The sequence below is a fragment of the Solanum dulcamara genome, chromosome 2 (genome assembly GCF_947179165.1).
Source record: "Solanum dulcamara chromosome 2, daSolDulc1.2, whole genome shotgun sequence".
In the NCBI taxonomy this organism is placed as follows: Eukaryota; Viridiplantae; Streptophyta; class Magnoliopsida; order Solanales; family Solanaceae; genus Solanum; species Solanum dulcamara.
In genome coordinates this window covers 7,479,517-7,494,781 of record NC_077238.1, presented here as the reverse complement: position 1 = coordinate 7,494,781, position 15,265 = coordinate 7,479,517, and the positions used below count along the sequence as shown (strand labels likewise).

The 15,265-nt window shown below is 33.4% G+C and overlaps 2 protein-coding genes across 3 annotated transcripts; both read left to right on the top strand.

Annotated features, from left to right (window-relative positions):
- Positions 1–3,296: 3,296 nt before the first annotated feature.
- LOC129880182 (probable methyltransferase PMT2) lies at positions 3,297–10,656 on the top strand. Of its 2 annotated transcripts, none has more exons than XM_055954113.1 (7): positions 3,297–3,605; positions 4,527–5,178; positions 5,295–5,505; positions 5,630–5,924; positions 7,106–7,480; positions 8,938–9,015; positions 10,057–10,656. In XM_055954113.1, the coding sequence occupies exons 2-7, from the start codon at positions 4,534–4,536 to the stop codon at positions 10,289–10,291; spliced, it is 1,839 nt and encodes a 612-aa protein (XP_055810088.1). In that variant the 5' UTR covers positions 3,297–3,605; positions 4,527–4,533; the 3' UTR covers positions 10,292–10,656. The 2 variants fall into 2 exon arrangements, with proteins under 2 accessions (XP_055810088.1, XP_055810089.1); XM_055954114.1 differs by lacking the exon at positions 3,297–3,605 and adding an exon at positions 4,104–4,233.
- A 2,279-nt stretch (positions 10,657–12,935) lies between these two features.
- Positions 12,936–14,826, top strand: LOC129875026 (protein PHYTOCHROME KINASE SUBSTRATE 1-like). The gene has a single exon (XM_055950463.1). It carries the CDS (start codon positions 13,211–13,213, stop codon positions 14,597–14,599), a length of 1,389 nt encoding a protein of 462 aa, XP_055806438.1. The 5' UTR covers positions 12,936–13,210; the 3' UTR covers positions 14,600–14,826.
- The last annotated feature ends 439 nt before the right edge of the window (positions 14,827–15,265 follow it).

The following is a 15,265-nucleotide window of genomic DNA, read 5'->3' as shown; positions in this document are numbered from 1 at the left end:
AAAACGATACCCCACACAAAACCTTCAATTCTACTAAAGTAAAGTCCAATCTCATGACCAACATGGTTCGTGGTGAAATGATTGAGATTTTTTTATTTTTAATTAAAGGTTATTTTACAAATAAAAAAAGTTCTATTAAAAATATCGCTTTTAAAATTTGACTTTGCAATACACAAATTCAAATTCAATCGAATATTGATATCGAATAACAAATAAGAAATAAATTAAAATCCAATCTTATCTACTTGTTGAATTGATAACGATATGGAATTTTGTTATTTTGTTGGAGTTAGTCTTAAAGGCATCATGATAATGCCCCTTCACAACAAGAGAACGGGTCCATTTCTAGAATTACTTGAGCAAGCCAAGTGTTTTGCTATTTAAAAGAGTTTAGCTAATATTTATCGACGTGACAAATAATTTTTAAAAATTATTATTATTTTTAACCTGTTGTAACAATTAAACTGTCTAATTCTTAAGTTTTTAAATTACACCTTTTACAAATGTTACTTGCAAATATAATTTCCGTAAATATTAATGTATTTTTTTATACTGATATGTATAATAGTCAGAATAAAAAGAAGAAGAGTAGAATATGAAAGAAATCATATATAACCCTAGACTAGATCTCTGATATGTTATTATAGAATATGACATGCTGATCATTTATAATAATGCATTAGAGAAAAGGGCAAAAATATCAAGTCAACTTATCCCTTTTTCCTATTTGAGTAATGGAAAAAAAACAGGAAGAAAATACAAATGAGTATATAATTACTTTATGCAAATGTGTATATAATTACTTTATGCATATTTAGTTGGATATCCATCCTGGAACCATATTTTAGTATATTTTAATATACCAAAAAAATTAATTACTGAGATATAAACTTAGTTGTCTTGTCGGTTATGGTAAGGAAACATATAATTTTAATTGATTATTATTAGTATTGCTTCTTCAATTATGCCCCCCTTTTTTTTTGGATGACTTGGCTAATTTTATCCCCTATTATTTTTATACTCATAATTTTCATTAACCTTTTTGGCATAGCAGGTCGGAAGAAAAAGAGGAAAAAAATAAAAACAAACTGGAGTTATTCGGTTTAATGTTCTGATGACACGTATTTTTATTTTTATTTTTATTTTTGGGGCAAAAAGTGTGTTTTTTACTATATATGATTCTTAAGAACTCAATAGATTTTTCTCCTTTGATCCAAACGAATAGAGAAGGAATTTTATTGAGTTCTTACATTTTTATGTTGACAACTTATTTTTATTTAATTTTTTAATTAATCTTTTTAAGAAAAAAGAGGAAAATTAACAAAAAAAATTCAATATTAATTGCGTTTATATAAATTGACAAGAGAGTATTTATGAAACATTATTAAGTAGTAGTTCCCATGTCTTTCTGAAAAAGTACGATAAATTAGGGATCTCCTAACTCCTAAAAATCTCACCTAATTATTACCCTCCTTATTCTATTTTAATTTGTAAAAATTAAGTACTTAGAAGAGTACTCCCTCCATTTTAAAATAATTAAATTGTTAAAATATGACACATATTTTATTTTATTTTTAAAATAAAGATATAAATTAGTCTTGTTTTTTCATTTGTGCCGTTTTCAAACTCCATGCGAACTCTCAATACTCATTTAATTTATTCTTGGAACTCAACCTTGAAATTTAATTAATGAAGGGTAAAATTGAAAAAACTTTCCAACATTTATCTTGAATAGTGAGCAATTCAATTATTTTGAACACTAAAAAATACTCCAACAATTCAATTATTTTAGAATGAATGGAGTACTTTTTAATAAATAATTTCCAATTTTAGAGATATTTTTTACTTTATTACCATTTATAACAATGCTATGATAAATCTACACTATGTATTAAAAGTGAATTATGCATATAATATAAATGTATTATAAGTGTTTTAAAAATATATTATGGTTGCTTAATAAAAAATTGACATAGTGTATTATAATTATATTAAATTGTGTGATAAATGTATTACCAATCAATAAAATTTGTATTATAGGTGTTTTATAAATTATTTTTTATAATATGTATTAAAACTATATTATAAATGTATTATAAGTGTTCAGTAAAAATAAAAATTGTATTACTATAAATGATAAATATTATTTTACTATAGTATATATATAAAAGTAAGTTTCCCTTTTAGTTTCTTAGTCGGATTTTAATTTTTCAGGAAGCTTAAAAAATAAAATAAAAACAAAATTTTATTTTTAAATTAAATATATAATAAAATACATATATATTTTATAATCTTAAATATGATAAAATTAAATAATCAACAAAAAAATTAAGATAAATAAATTAAAACGGTGTGTCTTGATTAAAGAAAAATTATAAAGAAAAACAAATTATAAAGCCACCGTCAAAGCATATTTTCCGAAAAAGAGGGGAATTTAGTCTACGTCGTGGTCCACATTATATCCCTGACGGCCCCCACCCATTTACCATCCGACGCACCAGATTAGTCAATATCTCATTGATCAAACGATCTCCAACCGTTCATTCCTGCCGACTACTTCACTAGAAAGACACAACTTGTAAATCATTTTCAACTTATAAACTGTTCTTCATCCAAATAAACTTAACTATTTATTGAGTCTTATTTTAAGCACAAAATTACTTTAAGTTGGCTAGCCAAACACTCAAAAAAGAGCTAAAAACAGCTTAAAGTCAATTCAAACTGCCTCTAAATTAAAAATATATATTTATTTAAATTTTAAAAAATAATAAATAATTAAACATTAATTATTCATAATTGAAATATGAAGTGCATCAAAATATTCTATAATCTAATAATTTATATATATATATATATATATATAAATATAGGTAAACAGGGTGTGGATTGAACCTCAATAAAAATTCGAAATTACATATAGTCAATTGAGTTAGTAATTTTCTTTTTTTGTGATTTTAAGTATTTCAGATGAAAAATTAATTTTATTTTTATGTTTTTTTGAAGTAGATTTTAAAAAATAAGATAAATAAATTATAACCAATTAAATTTACATTGTTGATTTACGACCAATAGTTTTCACCTTTTTTATCTCTTCAAAAAAACCCAAAATAACTTCACCTTAAAAATTCATTAGCACCGGCACAAGTCTTTCTTCTCCTTTGCTAGAGGTAGGTCCCACATTTTCCAATCAATTCGCGTGTGGGTCCCTTATACAGATCTGGGATCTCATTGGTTGCGCACTTTGTATCCAAAATTTTCCATTTTTATATTAATAACAAATGCAGAAAATGATTTAATTAGCAAATAGAAAATCACTTTCTTCAAAGTACCATTTTTTCTGTCTTTGTATGAAAGATAGAGTGAAGAATACGCGTGTGTTAGATATATTTGGTTCAAAAAAATTTCAAGAAACGATTTTTATGAATCAAAGTTGGGATTTTTGAAGTGGGGTTTCTGCTAAATTTGTTTCTTGGTTAATTTTTTGAATCTTTTAGGGACTGGACCCATAACCCATTTCTGTCTGTTGATAAAGGAAAAGAAATAAAGGGGAAAAGAAGAGTTTGGGAAATCATTTAAGGAATTGTTGGAATCTTTTCATGCCATTGGTATGTGGTTCTTGAATCATTTGTTAGCTGTGATCTGCTTATTTAATCATTGGAATTTCGTGATTTAGATTTGTTTTCTTGTTTTGTTGGTTCATTTGACAGGTGGGGTTTGTTTGAAAAACGATTCTGAGCTCATTTATGTTTCAAATCTGGTCCCTTTTTTGTTTCTTTTTTTATGTAATATTGATCATTGATTAAATTAGCTGAGTTTAATGAAACTTGTGCTGTTGAGCATTTATTGTGACATGTAATTCTTTGGCTAAAAGGTTTCTTCTTTGGTAGTGCATTGTGTTTGTTGCTGTTTTTGTTTCATTATGTAGAATTCTTGAACTAGTAAAAGATCTGATTTTGATCCTTGTAGATTTCTGAATGCTTAAAAGATCCAATTTTTGTGGGATGTCCCAGAAGGGAATTTCTAGTGTGTAAAAGTTGTGCTGGTTTCACCCCTATGCTGGATCTGCAGCTATTCAACTTCCCATCTTATCCCTGGCTTGGGGAATGAGAGCTTCATCTGATCCAAGTCTACATTTTGGTTTAGTTGATTTCGACCAACTTTAGGAACTTAGGTAGCATTTGACATCGAGAGAGCTCTTATGTTCTGAGAGTGATGTGTGGAGGAACTTTGAAGGTTTGTTTGAAATAATAAGCCTATGTATAGAAAATTTAAGATCTTGTGACCTCAATAACCATTTATCACACTCTGATCTAGCTACAAGCTTGTATTTTTCTTACTCTAAATTATGAAAGGCCATGTTTTTTTTTTTTGGTTTCCCACCCGTGTCCGGTACCCACATTGGAGGCCATGTTATATGCAATTTGTGATGTCTTGATTTGCTTGCATCTTTTGTTCACTTGAAGGAAAATATGCATCTGCATTTGTATTTCCTTTTCCATACTAATGAGGTGCTGAAATTATTTCAGGGCTGCAATGGCAGGCAAAAACTCAGGGGATAATAGGACTAGGACTTCTGTATCAATATTTATAATAGCTGGTCTATGCTGCTTCTTCTATTTACTTGGAGCATGGCAAAGAAGTGGTTTTGGGAAAGGAGATAGCATAGCAGTGGCAGTCACCAAGACTGCTGGTGAGAATTGCGATATATTACCAAATCTCAATTTTGAAACTCGTCATGCTGGCGAAGCAGGCGGTACTGATGAGTCGGAAGAAGTCGAGGAACTCAAGCCATGTGATCCTCAGTACACTGATTATACACCATGTCAAGATCAAAAGCGTGCTATGACTTTCCCAAGGGAAAATATGAACTACCGAGAAAGGCATTGTCCACCTCAAGAAGAGAAGTTACATTGCCTTATTCCAGCACCGAAGGGATATGTTACCCCGTTTCCATGGCCAAAAAGTCGGGATTATGTTCCCTATGCCAATGCTCCATATAAGAGCTTGACTGTTGAGAAGGCCATTCAGAACTGGGTTCAATATGAGGGCAACGTGTTTAGGTTCCCAGGAGGAGGGACCCAGTTTCCTCAAGGAGCAGATAAGTATATTGATCAGCTTGCTTCAGTTGTCCCAATCGAAAATGGGACAGTTCGGACTGCTTTGGACACTGGTTGTGGGGTATGTTTCCTGTTTTGTGAACTTCTTTCTTCTCTAAACAAGTCTCTTTGCCTATATGGAAAGTATTTGTTATTCTGTTGCTGTTTTTTGGCTACGAATTTCTCAAATTGTGCTAGGTTGCAAGTTGGGGTGCTTATCTTTGGAAAAGGAATGTTATAGCAATGTCATTTGCCCCAAGAGACTCACATGAAGCTCAGGTTCAGTTTGCTCTGGAAAGGGGTGTGCCTGCTGTTATTGGTGTACTAGGAACTATCAAAATGCCATATCCATCTAAAGCCTTTGATATGGCCCATTGTTCTCGTTGTCTAATCCCATGGGGAGCTGCTGGTATGCATCTCATGTTGATATCCAGAAAACATGGGCATTTTACTTGTTTATCTGTATGTTTTAGCTAATTATTGCTTTTTGATAATGGTTTTTTAATTGCATGAATTGTTCATTCGTCATGTAGATGGAATCCTCATGATGGAAGTTGACCGAGTTCTTAGACCTGGAGGCTACTGGGTGCTTTCTGGACCTCCTATCAACTGGAAGGTCAATTATAAGGCCTGGCAACGCCCCAAAGAGGATCTTGAGGAAGAACAAAGGAAGATTGAAGAGGCTGCTAAACTTCTTTGCTGGGAGAAGATATCTGAGAAGGGCGAGACTGCTATCTGGCAGAAAAGAAAGGATGCTGACTCATGCCGTTCTGCACAAGAAAATTCTGCAGCCGCAGTTTGTAAATCTTCTGATCCAGATAGTGTCTGGTATGTCATCATACTTAATAGTTCAATTGTATGTGTTGGAAGTTCTCAGATCTTCTCTTGGGAAAATGAAAAAGGTGAATGTGCTTCATGCTTCCCAATTCCCATGAGTGGCGTGCTCTATACTACTGTGAAATATGTTTCCTCTTGAGGTGCTTTAGAAATAAATTAGATCATGTCACCAGTTACAATTACTTGAGCTTGAGAAACTTATTTCTTACGAATGAATAGCATGTCAAGAAGGTTCAGTATGCAGATTTGAATTGTCTAGGTGGCAGAAAATTCACTAAGTATGCAGGACAATCCATTTCCCGTAATCTGATAAGGTAAATATCACATTGCTAACCTACTAAGCGAACGGTGTTATGCAAGTGGCTTAGTGCATGCTACAACTTATCTCAACTCTCCACGCCAGGTCCTTTCCTAAAAAAGCTAAAGGAAAAGGATAGACTTAAGTTCTTGCATTATATTAGACATGTTACTGTCAGTTTAAAATTTTCTTTAATGATTTAAGCTGTATGTTAAAAATAATATTTTCCTTCATATTTAGTTACACCCTGGTTTGACCATAGAAGCAATTTAAATAACTTGTTCTGCACTATTCATTCTAAAAATCACAACTTGTTCTGCACTTTAATCAGTTCTCCTAATCTCTTATTAACAGTTCTGGTCATCTAATTATTCAACAGCCACTTCTGCTTATTAAGCCAGCTGAAATTGTTCAATTGGTGCTTAATTCTTGTTGAACACAATGTATGTACCACCACAGGAATACAATAATTTATAGCTAATTGCACGATGAACAGCACTGTCCTATTTTGATGACCATAAACAAGATAAGCCTTACTTCATTTTGTCCAAACTGGTTTTCTGATTAAATTGAGTATTTTAGCTGGTTTAATTTTTCAGCTATTGGTTTTGGGATTTCTAGAGAACTTAAAGTAATTCACATTTTATCTATAAATGCTTATTTGTGTTGAATGTGACAGTAGGATTGGCATTGTGTTTTGAATACTTCGTTATTTTGCAGCGAGTGATACAACCCTGAAATCGATTGTATATTGAAATGCATGATTACTGTGTTTTGTCTGAGGCAGCTTCATTGGTCTTGGTTGTGTTCATATTGATTCAATTTTGAAAATCAAGCTCATGGCTGATCCATTACTTTTACCTCTTTGGTGCAGGTACAACAAAATGGAAATGTGCATTACACCAAACAATGGTAATGGCGAGGACGAGAGTCTAAAGCCATTCCCTGAGAGACTTTATGCGGTTCCCCCAAGAATTGCCAATGGATTAGTTTCTGGAGTGTCTGTTGAGAAATATCAAGAAGACAGCAAGAAATGGAAGAAACACGTAAGTGCTTATAAGAAGATCAACAAACTCCTGGACACTGGAAGGTACCGCAACATTATGGACATGAATGCTGGACTAGGAGGTTTTGCAGCAGCACTTCACTCTCCCAAGTTTTGGGTTATGAATGTTATGCCAACAATAGCTGAGAAGAATACTCTGGGAGTTATATATGAACGGGGACTGATTGGTATCTATCATGACTGGTACGTACACATAGGCTGGAAGAATGATCTATAGTACTGATATTGAGATGATGATGTAGTTATTTCCGTCTCCGTCATAATCTAACAATATAGGAATTATTCTCTGTTGTCTCCCTCATAATCTCTCATAATCTAACCTAAAAAAAGGGAATTATTCTTGTTGTCTCCCTCATATCTAACTTTTTAGGAATTCAGTCTCTGTTTACTCTTCTCATGCAATTTCAATCTGTGTTTACTGTTAGTACTTCTCTTTCTTCAATATTCTCTGTTTAACACTTGATTTTTGCATGGGATTACTGCTTATATTTGTTGGCCCAGTTTACTTTGGGTATCCTATTTTATTTATAGTAGTTAATGCTCCTTTATCCCCGATCTTTCCTACCCTGACTTTATCGCTCTCATTATTCATATTTTTATATTATTTTCTATATGCTTGGCTCTACTGACCTATGTCTTGTTTTCCTTGTTTCCCTTGTTTCTCCTCCCTTGTTCTTCTCTCTTAAGCCAAGGGTCTTTCGAAAACAACCGCCCTACCTTTCAAGGCGGGGGTTAGGTCTGTGTACACTCTACCCTCCCCAGACTCCACATGGTGGGACTATACTGGGTTTGTTGTTGTTGTTGTACTCTTTCATTTCTTTCCGAGGGTCTTTCGGAAACAACCTCTCTACCTTCTCGAGGTAGTGGTAAGGTCTGTGTACATTCTACCCTCCCTATACCTCACTTTGTGGGATTTCACTGGGTATGTTTTACTCTTTCATTTCTTTCAAACCTGTACTGAAAAAATGATTTTCTTGAGACGAGAGTATCAAAAACAATCTCTCTACCTCACAAAGGTAGAGATAAGGTCTGACTACAACCCCACCTTCCCTAGACCCCACTTGTGGGACTATACTGGGTATGTTGTTGATTTAACCTAATTTGCACGGACTCGTCAAAAATGGCAATGAGTGCGTGTCAGATTCTCCAAAAGTAGTGTGTTTTGAAGAACCCGACACGGATGCGGCATCGAAAGTGAAGAGTCCGTGCAACTTTGGATTTGACAGGCAAAGGACCATCAACCATGATAGAAACTCTCTTTTTCCCCTGGTTCAATCTGTTTTGTTTACATGCTGGAGCTAAGATCAAGACTTCCACCCATGTAAATGTCTAAAATGTGTTCCTGCATTTCATTTTTGATGAAATCGTCTCTTATGATTTCATCAAAATGTTTCACAAATGCACCTAAGATTCATATATACAAAAGTAATTTTCTCACTTATTTCTATCAGAACATATTCCTGCTTTATTGAAATGGCAAAAGGGATGTCAAGACAGTGCAGTATGCTGTTTGAGAAAATAGCTTTTATCAAATTTATCTTTGTTTTTGTTCACAAGGAAGATACTAGTGTTATGTTTTATCTTATTTCTATTTATTTCTCTTCCTTATCCGCTGATCATATAGCTAAATTCTGAATCAGGTGTGAAGCATTTTCTACATACCCAAGGACATATGATCTCATTCATGCTAGTGGACTTTTCAGTTTATACAAGGACAAGTAAGTTTTTATCTTCGTTTTATTTTTTATATTGCTAATTAACTTATTAGCATGTTCGTCATTGAGATAAAGAGCCTAATAGCACTGTGGTATTGCATTTCCTTTATGAAGGCCCTATTGTTGGCCATGCCTAGTTGCTACTTGAGTAACAGGCCTTATTGCTTCTACGTGCAAATTCTTTGTTCTTCGTGAAGCACATGAAAAAACTAAACAGTCGCATGTTTTAAATAAAGGAAAAAGCTGGTGATCTATAAGGTGGTTTAGACAAATCATTTTCAAGTTACATTTTTATTGCTCACTTTGATTCGCACTTATTGTTGCACTTTGTAGGATTAGCAAAACTGGTAAACAACTTGTAGAACACTGCCTTTTGTCAGACAAAATGACCAATACACATACCTAGTTGCTGCATTTTCATTTCTGTGATTGCCAGGTTTTGTGACTGTCTTGGTTATCATGTGCTCCTGTAGTCGTTCGTGACGAACTCCCTATTTTGATGAGCCCCTCTGACCAAGAAGATAAAAACTTTAGGAGGCTTTTTGTCATCGTATTAGAGGGTAGGTGTGTAGACAGAATTGCATTTGTGAAGGTTGGTTAATTTGATGCCAATAATTTTAAAACAATAGAAATTATTTTACCTCGGGTTCAAACACTTGGACTAAGGAAACTTTTCCATTTAAGTAAAAGGGTCTAATTAATTGTGATACGATAAAAGCGAGTATAACTTAAGTAAATATATACTGGTAGTAGATTATCAGCCACTTGTAATTTTAGGGTAGTAACCTTCTCAAGATCAAGTACGGTATATTGACTGATATTTGAAGTACCGGCAGAAGTTTGCGTGTGCGGTGGTTATATCCACCGTCATTTCTCCTTTTTGCTGCTGTGACTTCATATGCTGTTATTCGTAATTACACTGTTCTTGTTGAAATAGTAATGCCAGCTACTGACCCCAACCAGAAAAAATTCCAGATGATGGGAGCTATAGAAAATAAAAGTAATTGATGTCATCAACTAAATTAGCATTTTCTATTTTTATAGGTGTGAATTTGAAGACATTCTCTTAGAGATGGACCGTATTTTGCGTCCAGAAGGAGCTGTCATTCTTAGAGACAATGTAGATGTACTGATCAAGGTGAAGAAGATAATAGGAGGCATGAGGTGGAACTTCAAATTGATGGATCATGAGGACGGCCCCCTTGTTCCCGAGAAAATACTGGTTGCTGTCAAACAATATTGGACTCTAGGTGATACTAACTCCACATCCTCGCAATGAGATTCCACTGAAGATGTTGTCTGACCATTTGAACTCGTATGGATCAGGAAGACCAACATCTTATGAATACAAAATCCATGGTTATGCAAGACATTTCACCACTAGAAATTTTTGATCGAGCAGGGTCCACGAGAGGAGGCTCCATGGTGTATCTTTAGTGATGGATCCATAAATTATACCAGATGATTTAGCCTTTATAATTGTCTTCATTTTCTTCTCTGTTCCATGTCTCTTTAGATAACGACTCTAAAAACTGAGCAACATGGGATTATTATGAAGCTTTTCGAAAGTTCTTAGGAACATTTCTTCCCTCGATATACCTCTGTAATGTGTTGTTCAATTAAAGTGGAACCTTTGGATCTGGATCTAGTTGATTTCTTATATGATATCTTGATTCAGTAATTGTTTTTTCTTCATTGGAATGAGGGGGAGTTGTAGCTTTAAACATACATGAAGACACATCCTTGAGAAAAAAAGAAGCAAAACATACATAAAATGGAAAGTGCACTGGAACCAATAACTATCCAAGAAACCACAGGACATTGATCTTATTACAAAAGGCATTGATATCACTGTGCACTTCTTTTATATTTGGGGTTTTTGTACCTCAAGTTACACTTAACTAGCAGGGGCAGAGCTAGTCTTTTTAGCAACGTTTTAGTCGGAACTCGTAAATTGCATTTTCTGGAATTCCCAACTCATAAACTCAAAATTTTAAATTTTGATCTGCCTGCCTGCCTCTAAATGACAAGTTTGGCAGTGGGGTACAATGATTTGAGACAAATTTTGTTACCAAGTGAAACTAAGATCTAAATACAGAGAATTAGCCCTCTGCACCTAAAGACCAAGTCAAATAACATAATTTCTGTCAGTCATATCAATATCAAACTTACATTCATAGCGCTTGAAATAAAACATTCCTCAGAATTATATCGAATACATGACCACCAAAATACATGTTAAGACTTCCCCACCTTTTTTTATATTTTTTTTTATAATCTTTAGTTTAACCATTTAGTATTCGGAATAAACTGGTCTGACTAATTAGGATTTGCGTTGGATGGGCACACTGAAGGATAAACCGCTCCCTACCAAAAGGTACTCCAACGCCCATGACAGAGGGCAAGGTTAAAGAGAATGACTGACATGCTTGCAAACTAACAAATTTTTGAAGAGTGCATGTTAAACCTTAGGTGCATCCAAGGAAAGCAAAGATCTTTATAAGGCATAAAACAAATTCCAATGGTACACACGCCTTTGAGTTCGATGATGGCATAGGCCAGGGAACAAATCCGTGAAGTCCGTTGGACCAAAGCGGACAACATATGTCATTGGCTTAGACTGTGACATCTGGTTAAGTGCGGAGGAATCTAAACCAACCATCCTACGCCTCCCCTCGGTGGTGGGACTATACCCCACCTTAGATGTTGCTAATTGAGTTGTAAAATCTTTTGTTGTGTGCATCAAGTAATATGTGAATCTGTGGCTCTGCAGAGGAATTTGCCGATAAGGAGCATGTACACATGAATGATCAAACATTATTGATACCAAATGAGTTAAAATTTATTATCTGTTCATAAGATTTGATTGTAAATGTTGTTAGATATTGTCTGGCCAGCAGTCTTTATGGGCCAAAATTCACAAAACACCATTAAATTGACTTGTTCTTAGTGTTATAACTTGTGATAGCTAAAGCTCAAGCTAATGTGGGGTAACTGCATTGATATGAGTTCTGTTTTTGATAGATTTCTAACCTCATCTACTTCTACACCATATTTAAAATAAATTAAATATATTCCATAAAGGACAATTAAATATTCTGCATTTTTCGGCAAGATATTAAGTTTTACTATAGAAATTATAGCTCTATGGTTGATAATTGCAAAGCTGAAAGTAACTAGCCACCTATAAAATCGACATGCTACGCTTGTTTGGTACAACAGAAGTTATTTTTCATGAAAAATGTTCAATTTGACTCAAAATTGAATTACAGTTTATGATTAATTAAGAAAATAGTAAGTTGAATAAAAGAAAGTGTAAAGAGTACTACTTTAAAAAAAAGTGGGAAAGTTCTTGAAAGTACTCAATCTGTAAGGTGTGTTTGGTATAAGTAAAATATTTTCGATGAAAATTGTTTTTCTGAAAAATAAGTGATTTTTTAATTTATTTTTTTATATTTGATAAGTAAGCAAAAAATATTGATATTCTAGGAAAATATTATCGAGATGGTGGGGTTGGTGATGAGCATGTAGTAGGGGCGGGAGTGGGATCGGGTGGAGTGTCAGATATGGGGAGGTGATAATTAGCGTGAAATGTCATTTATGATACTTATTTTTCCTACTTCGATTCGAAAAACTATTATCCTTATTTTTAAGAAACTTAATATTTTTCACAACATTTGACCAAGCAAACATAAAAATATTTTGAGAAAATGTTTTCCTCCATAACCAATCGGAAACAACTTCTCTACCACACAAGATATGAGTAAGGCATGCATACACTTTATCCTCCATCTCACTTGTGGAATTATATGGAAATAATTATGGAATATATTATTATTGTTAATGATAATTTTCCTCCCACCTTATAAGGTGGGACAAGTGTCGAAGGAAAAATCACAATCGAATGTTGAGAACTCTGATAAAAGGGGAAGGAAGAAAAAAAAGGTATATAGCTTTATTAAGCACCATCAACTTCAATAGTGAACTGGCTTCCTTTTTCCTTTTACTTCTTTCCTCCTATGATTTCTGTTATATCTGCATCCAAATTATTTTTCATCAGTTTCCTATTGTAGTTTAGTGCTTCCAAAATCCTTTTTTCTTTACAAAATTCTCTTTTTAAGTCCTTTTCCTTGCTTTGCTTACATTAAAAAAAAAAAAAAGATACTTTCTTTCCACTCAAATACAAAATTTAGTCTCCATGGCGATGGTCAAAGTAGAAGCCACCAAAAGTGGTACCAATCTTTTTGATGCCTCATTTTCTTCTTACTTGAATGGTACTGAAGAAACCATTGAACTGAATCTTGAGTCAAGTAGAAATTTGAGCTATAAGGCAGATGATGGAGAAATAGACATCTTTAGTGCAGAAAAATATTTCAATGAAGGGGTTGATCAAGAAAATAATGAGCCAAAAAACAAACACAAAATTGTTGATCAGCCATCTGCTAATATAGTTTCTTTGCAGCAAAAGATTAGGCCTTTAACTCCAAGTATTCATTCAGAATCAAGTTGGAATAGTAGAAGTGCATTGTTGCAGAAAGTTTCAAGAAATCATCATCATCTTCAGCCGGCAACAACAACAAAGCCTAATAACAAGTCTTATGGAAAGAAATTCCTTGCCAGAATTAGCTGTAATTGTTATTGTAAAGACAAGAACTCTGTTGAGATTGATGGTCAACATGGCAAATCAAAATCAAAGCAAAACCCCATCAAGACTAGAAGTTCTGAGTCCAGTATAATAGGAGCTAATCATCAAGATTTACACTTCAAAAAAATTGATGAATTGGGACTTGGACTGAAAACAGATGAGCGTTTCGCCGTTACTGTTTTTGATTCTAAAGTTGAAAATCCAGGAGTGAAGATACAATTACAAATGGAAGAAGAAGAAGAAGAAGAAGAATCAAGAAAGTCCCTAGAAGTGTTTGGCTTTCCAATAACAGAGAAAGAAAGAAGCAAATCCGGCATTGAGAAAAAAATAGGCATGTTAACATGGGATGCAATTGTTCCAAAAGCTGAAGAAATTGATATCATCAACATAGGTGCAAGTTCAAATGGAACATATGAAGAAGATTATGCAGAAAGTGATGCAAGTTCAGACTTATTTGAAATTGAAAGTTTCCCAAGTAACAATACAGCTAATCCAAGTCTTGTTAGACAGGGCTCAGATAGCATGTCCTGTTATGCTCCAAGTGAAGTTAGTATTGATTGGAGTGTTGTCACTGCTAGTGCAGCTGATTTCTCTATAATGTCTGATACAGAAGATGTCAAAATACCCTCAATTAGAAACAATCCAAGTAGACTTTCCCAAAATGGAAGAGAAAAAGCTAAACGTCATTCGAGCATTCTATTGGGATGTAATAGTCATAAAGCTGTAGGAGTTGTGGGAGATGCATATAAAACTAGTGAAAAAACATCAACTGAGATGCATCAGAGGAATTTCAAGACTTATGAGCCTATTATGCCAATGACAAGATTTCATGCTGAGAACAAAGCGAGTCGATTTGATGGAAGAAACAAGAAACATGAATTTACTACAAGATCATTTGCTAGCACATATACTAGACGTCCTGCAGATTTCTTGTATATTTAGATGTGGAAAATTTTGTTGTTTTTAAAAACTTTTATGTAACTTTAGCAGTTGAAGAATAAATTAAAACTAGTTAGGAGTATTTTTGTTAGTTCTTGTTCTTGTTCTACTCTGTGTAAGTGTAATCTGAGATTCATAGTTTTAGGTTGTGAATTTGAACTGTCTAAAGTTAGATACATCTTGTTGATTTTGTATTTGTGTTTTTGGCTTATTAATAAAGCTAATGTAACTGAATAGTTATATTGTGCTTTCTAATATATCTTCGCTTATTTAACTCTCTTGAATAATCATTTCTCTCTTTTGTACAACACTTGAGAAAACCAAAATTCTGATTATTTTTTTTAAAGTCTAGTTCTCTTTGTTGTAACTTGTATGATGGTGTATTTATTAGTGTGCGCACAAAGTCCCACATTGGAAGCAAATGAGCAAAAAAAAACTAGATAATTAGCTAGCTAAGTGTATGAATACCGTTAATAGTATGAAGCCTTTTGGAAAAGACAATTCGAGTATGATGAGTGATGCAGAGTTGATTATCCAAATAGCCTATTTCATTGCCGTGTTAGAAATGAAATCCTATTCTTTAATTATCTAGCTATAAATTTATTTAAAATTCAATAAATATAAATATTATAATCTAAAATTCATAAACTAAAAATCTTAGCTCCAATC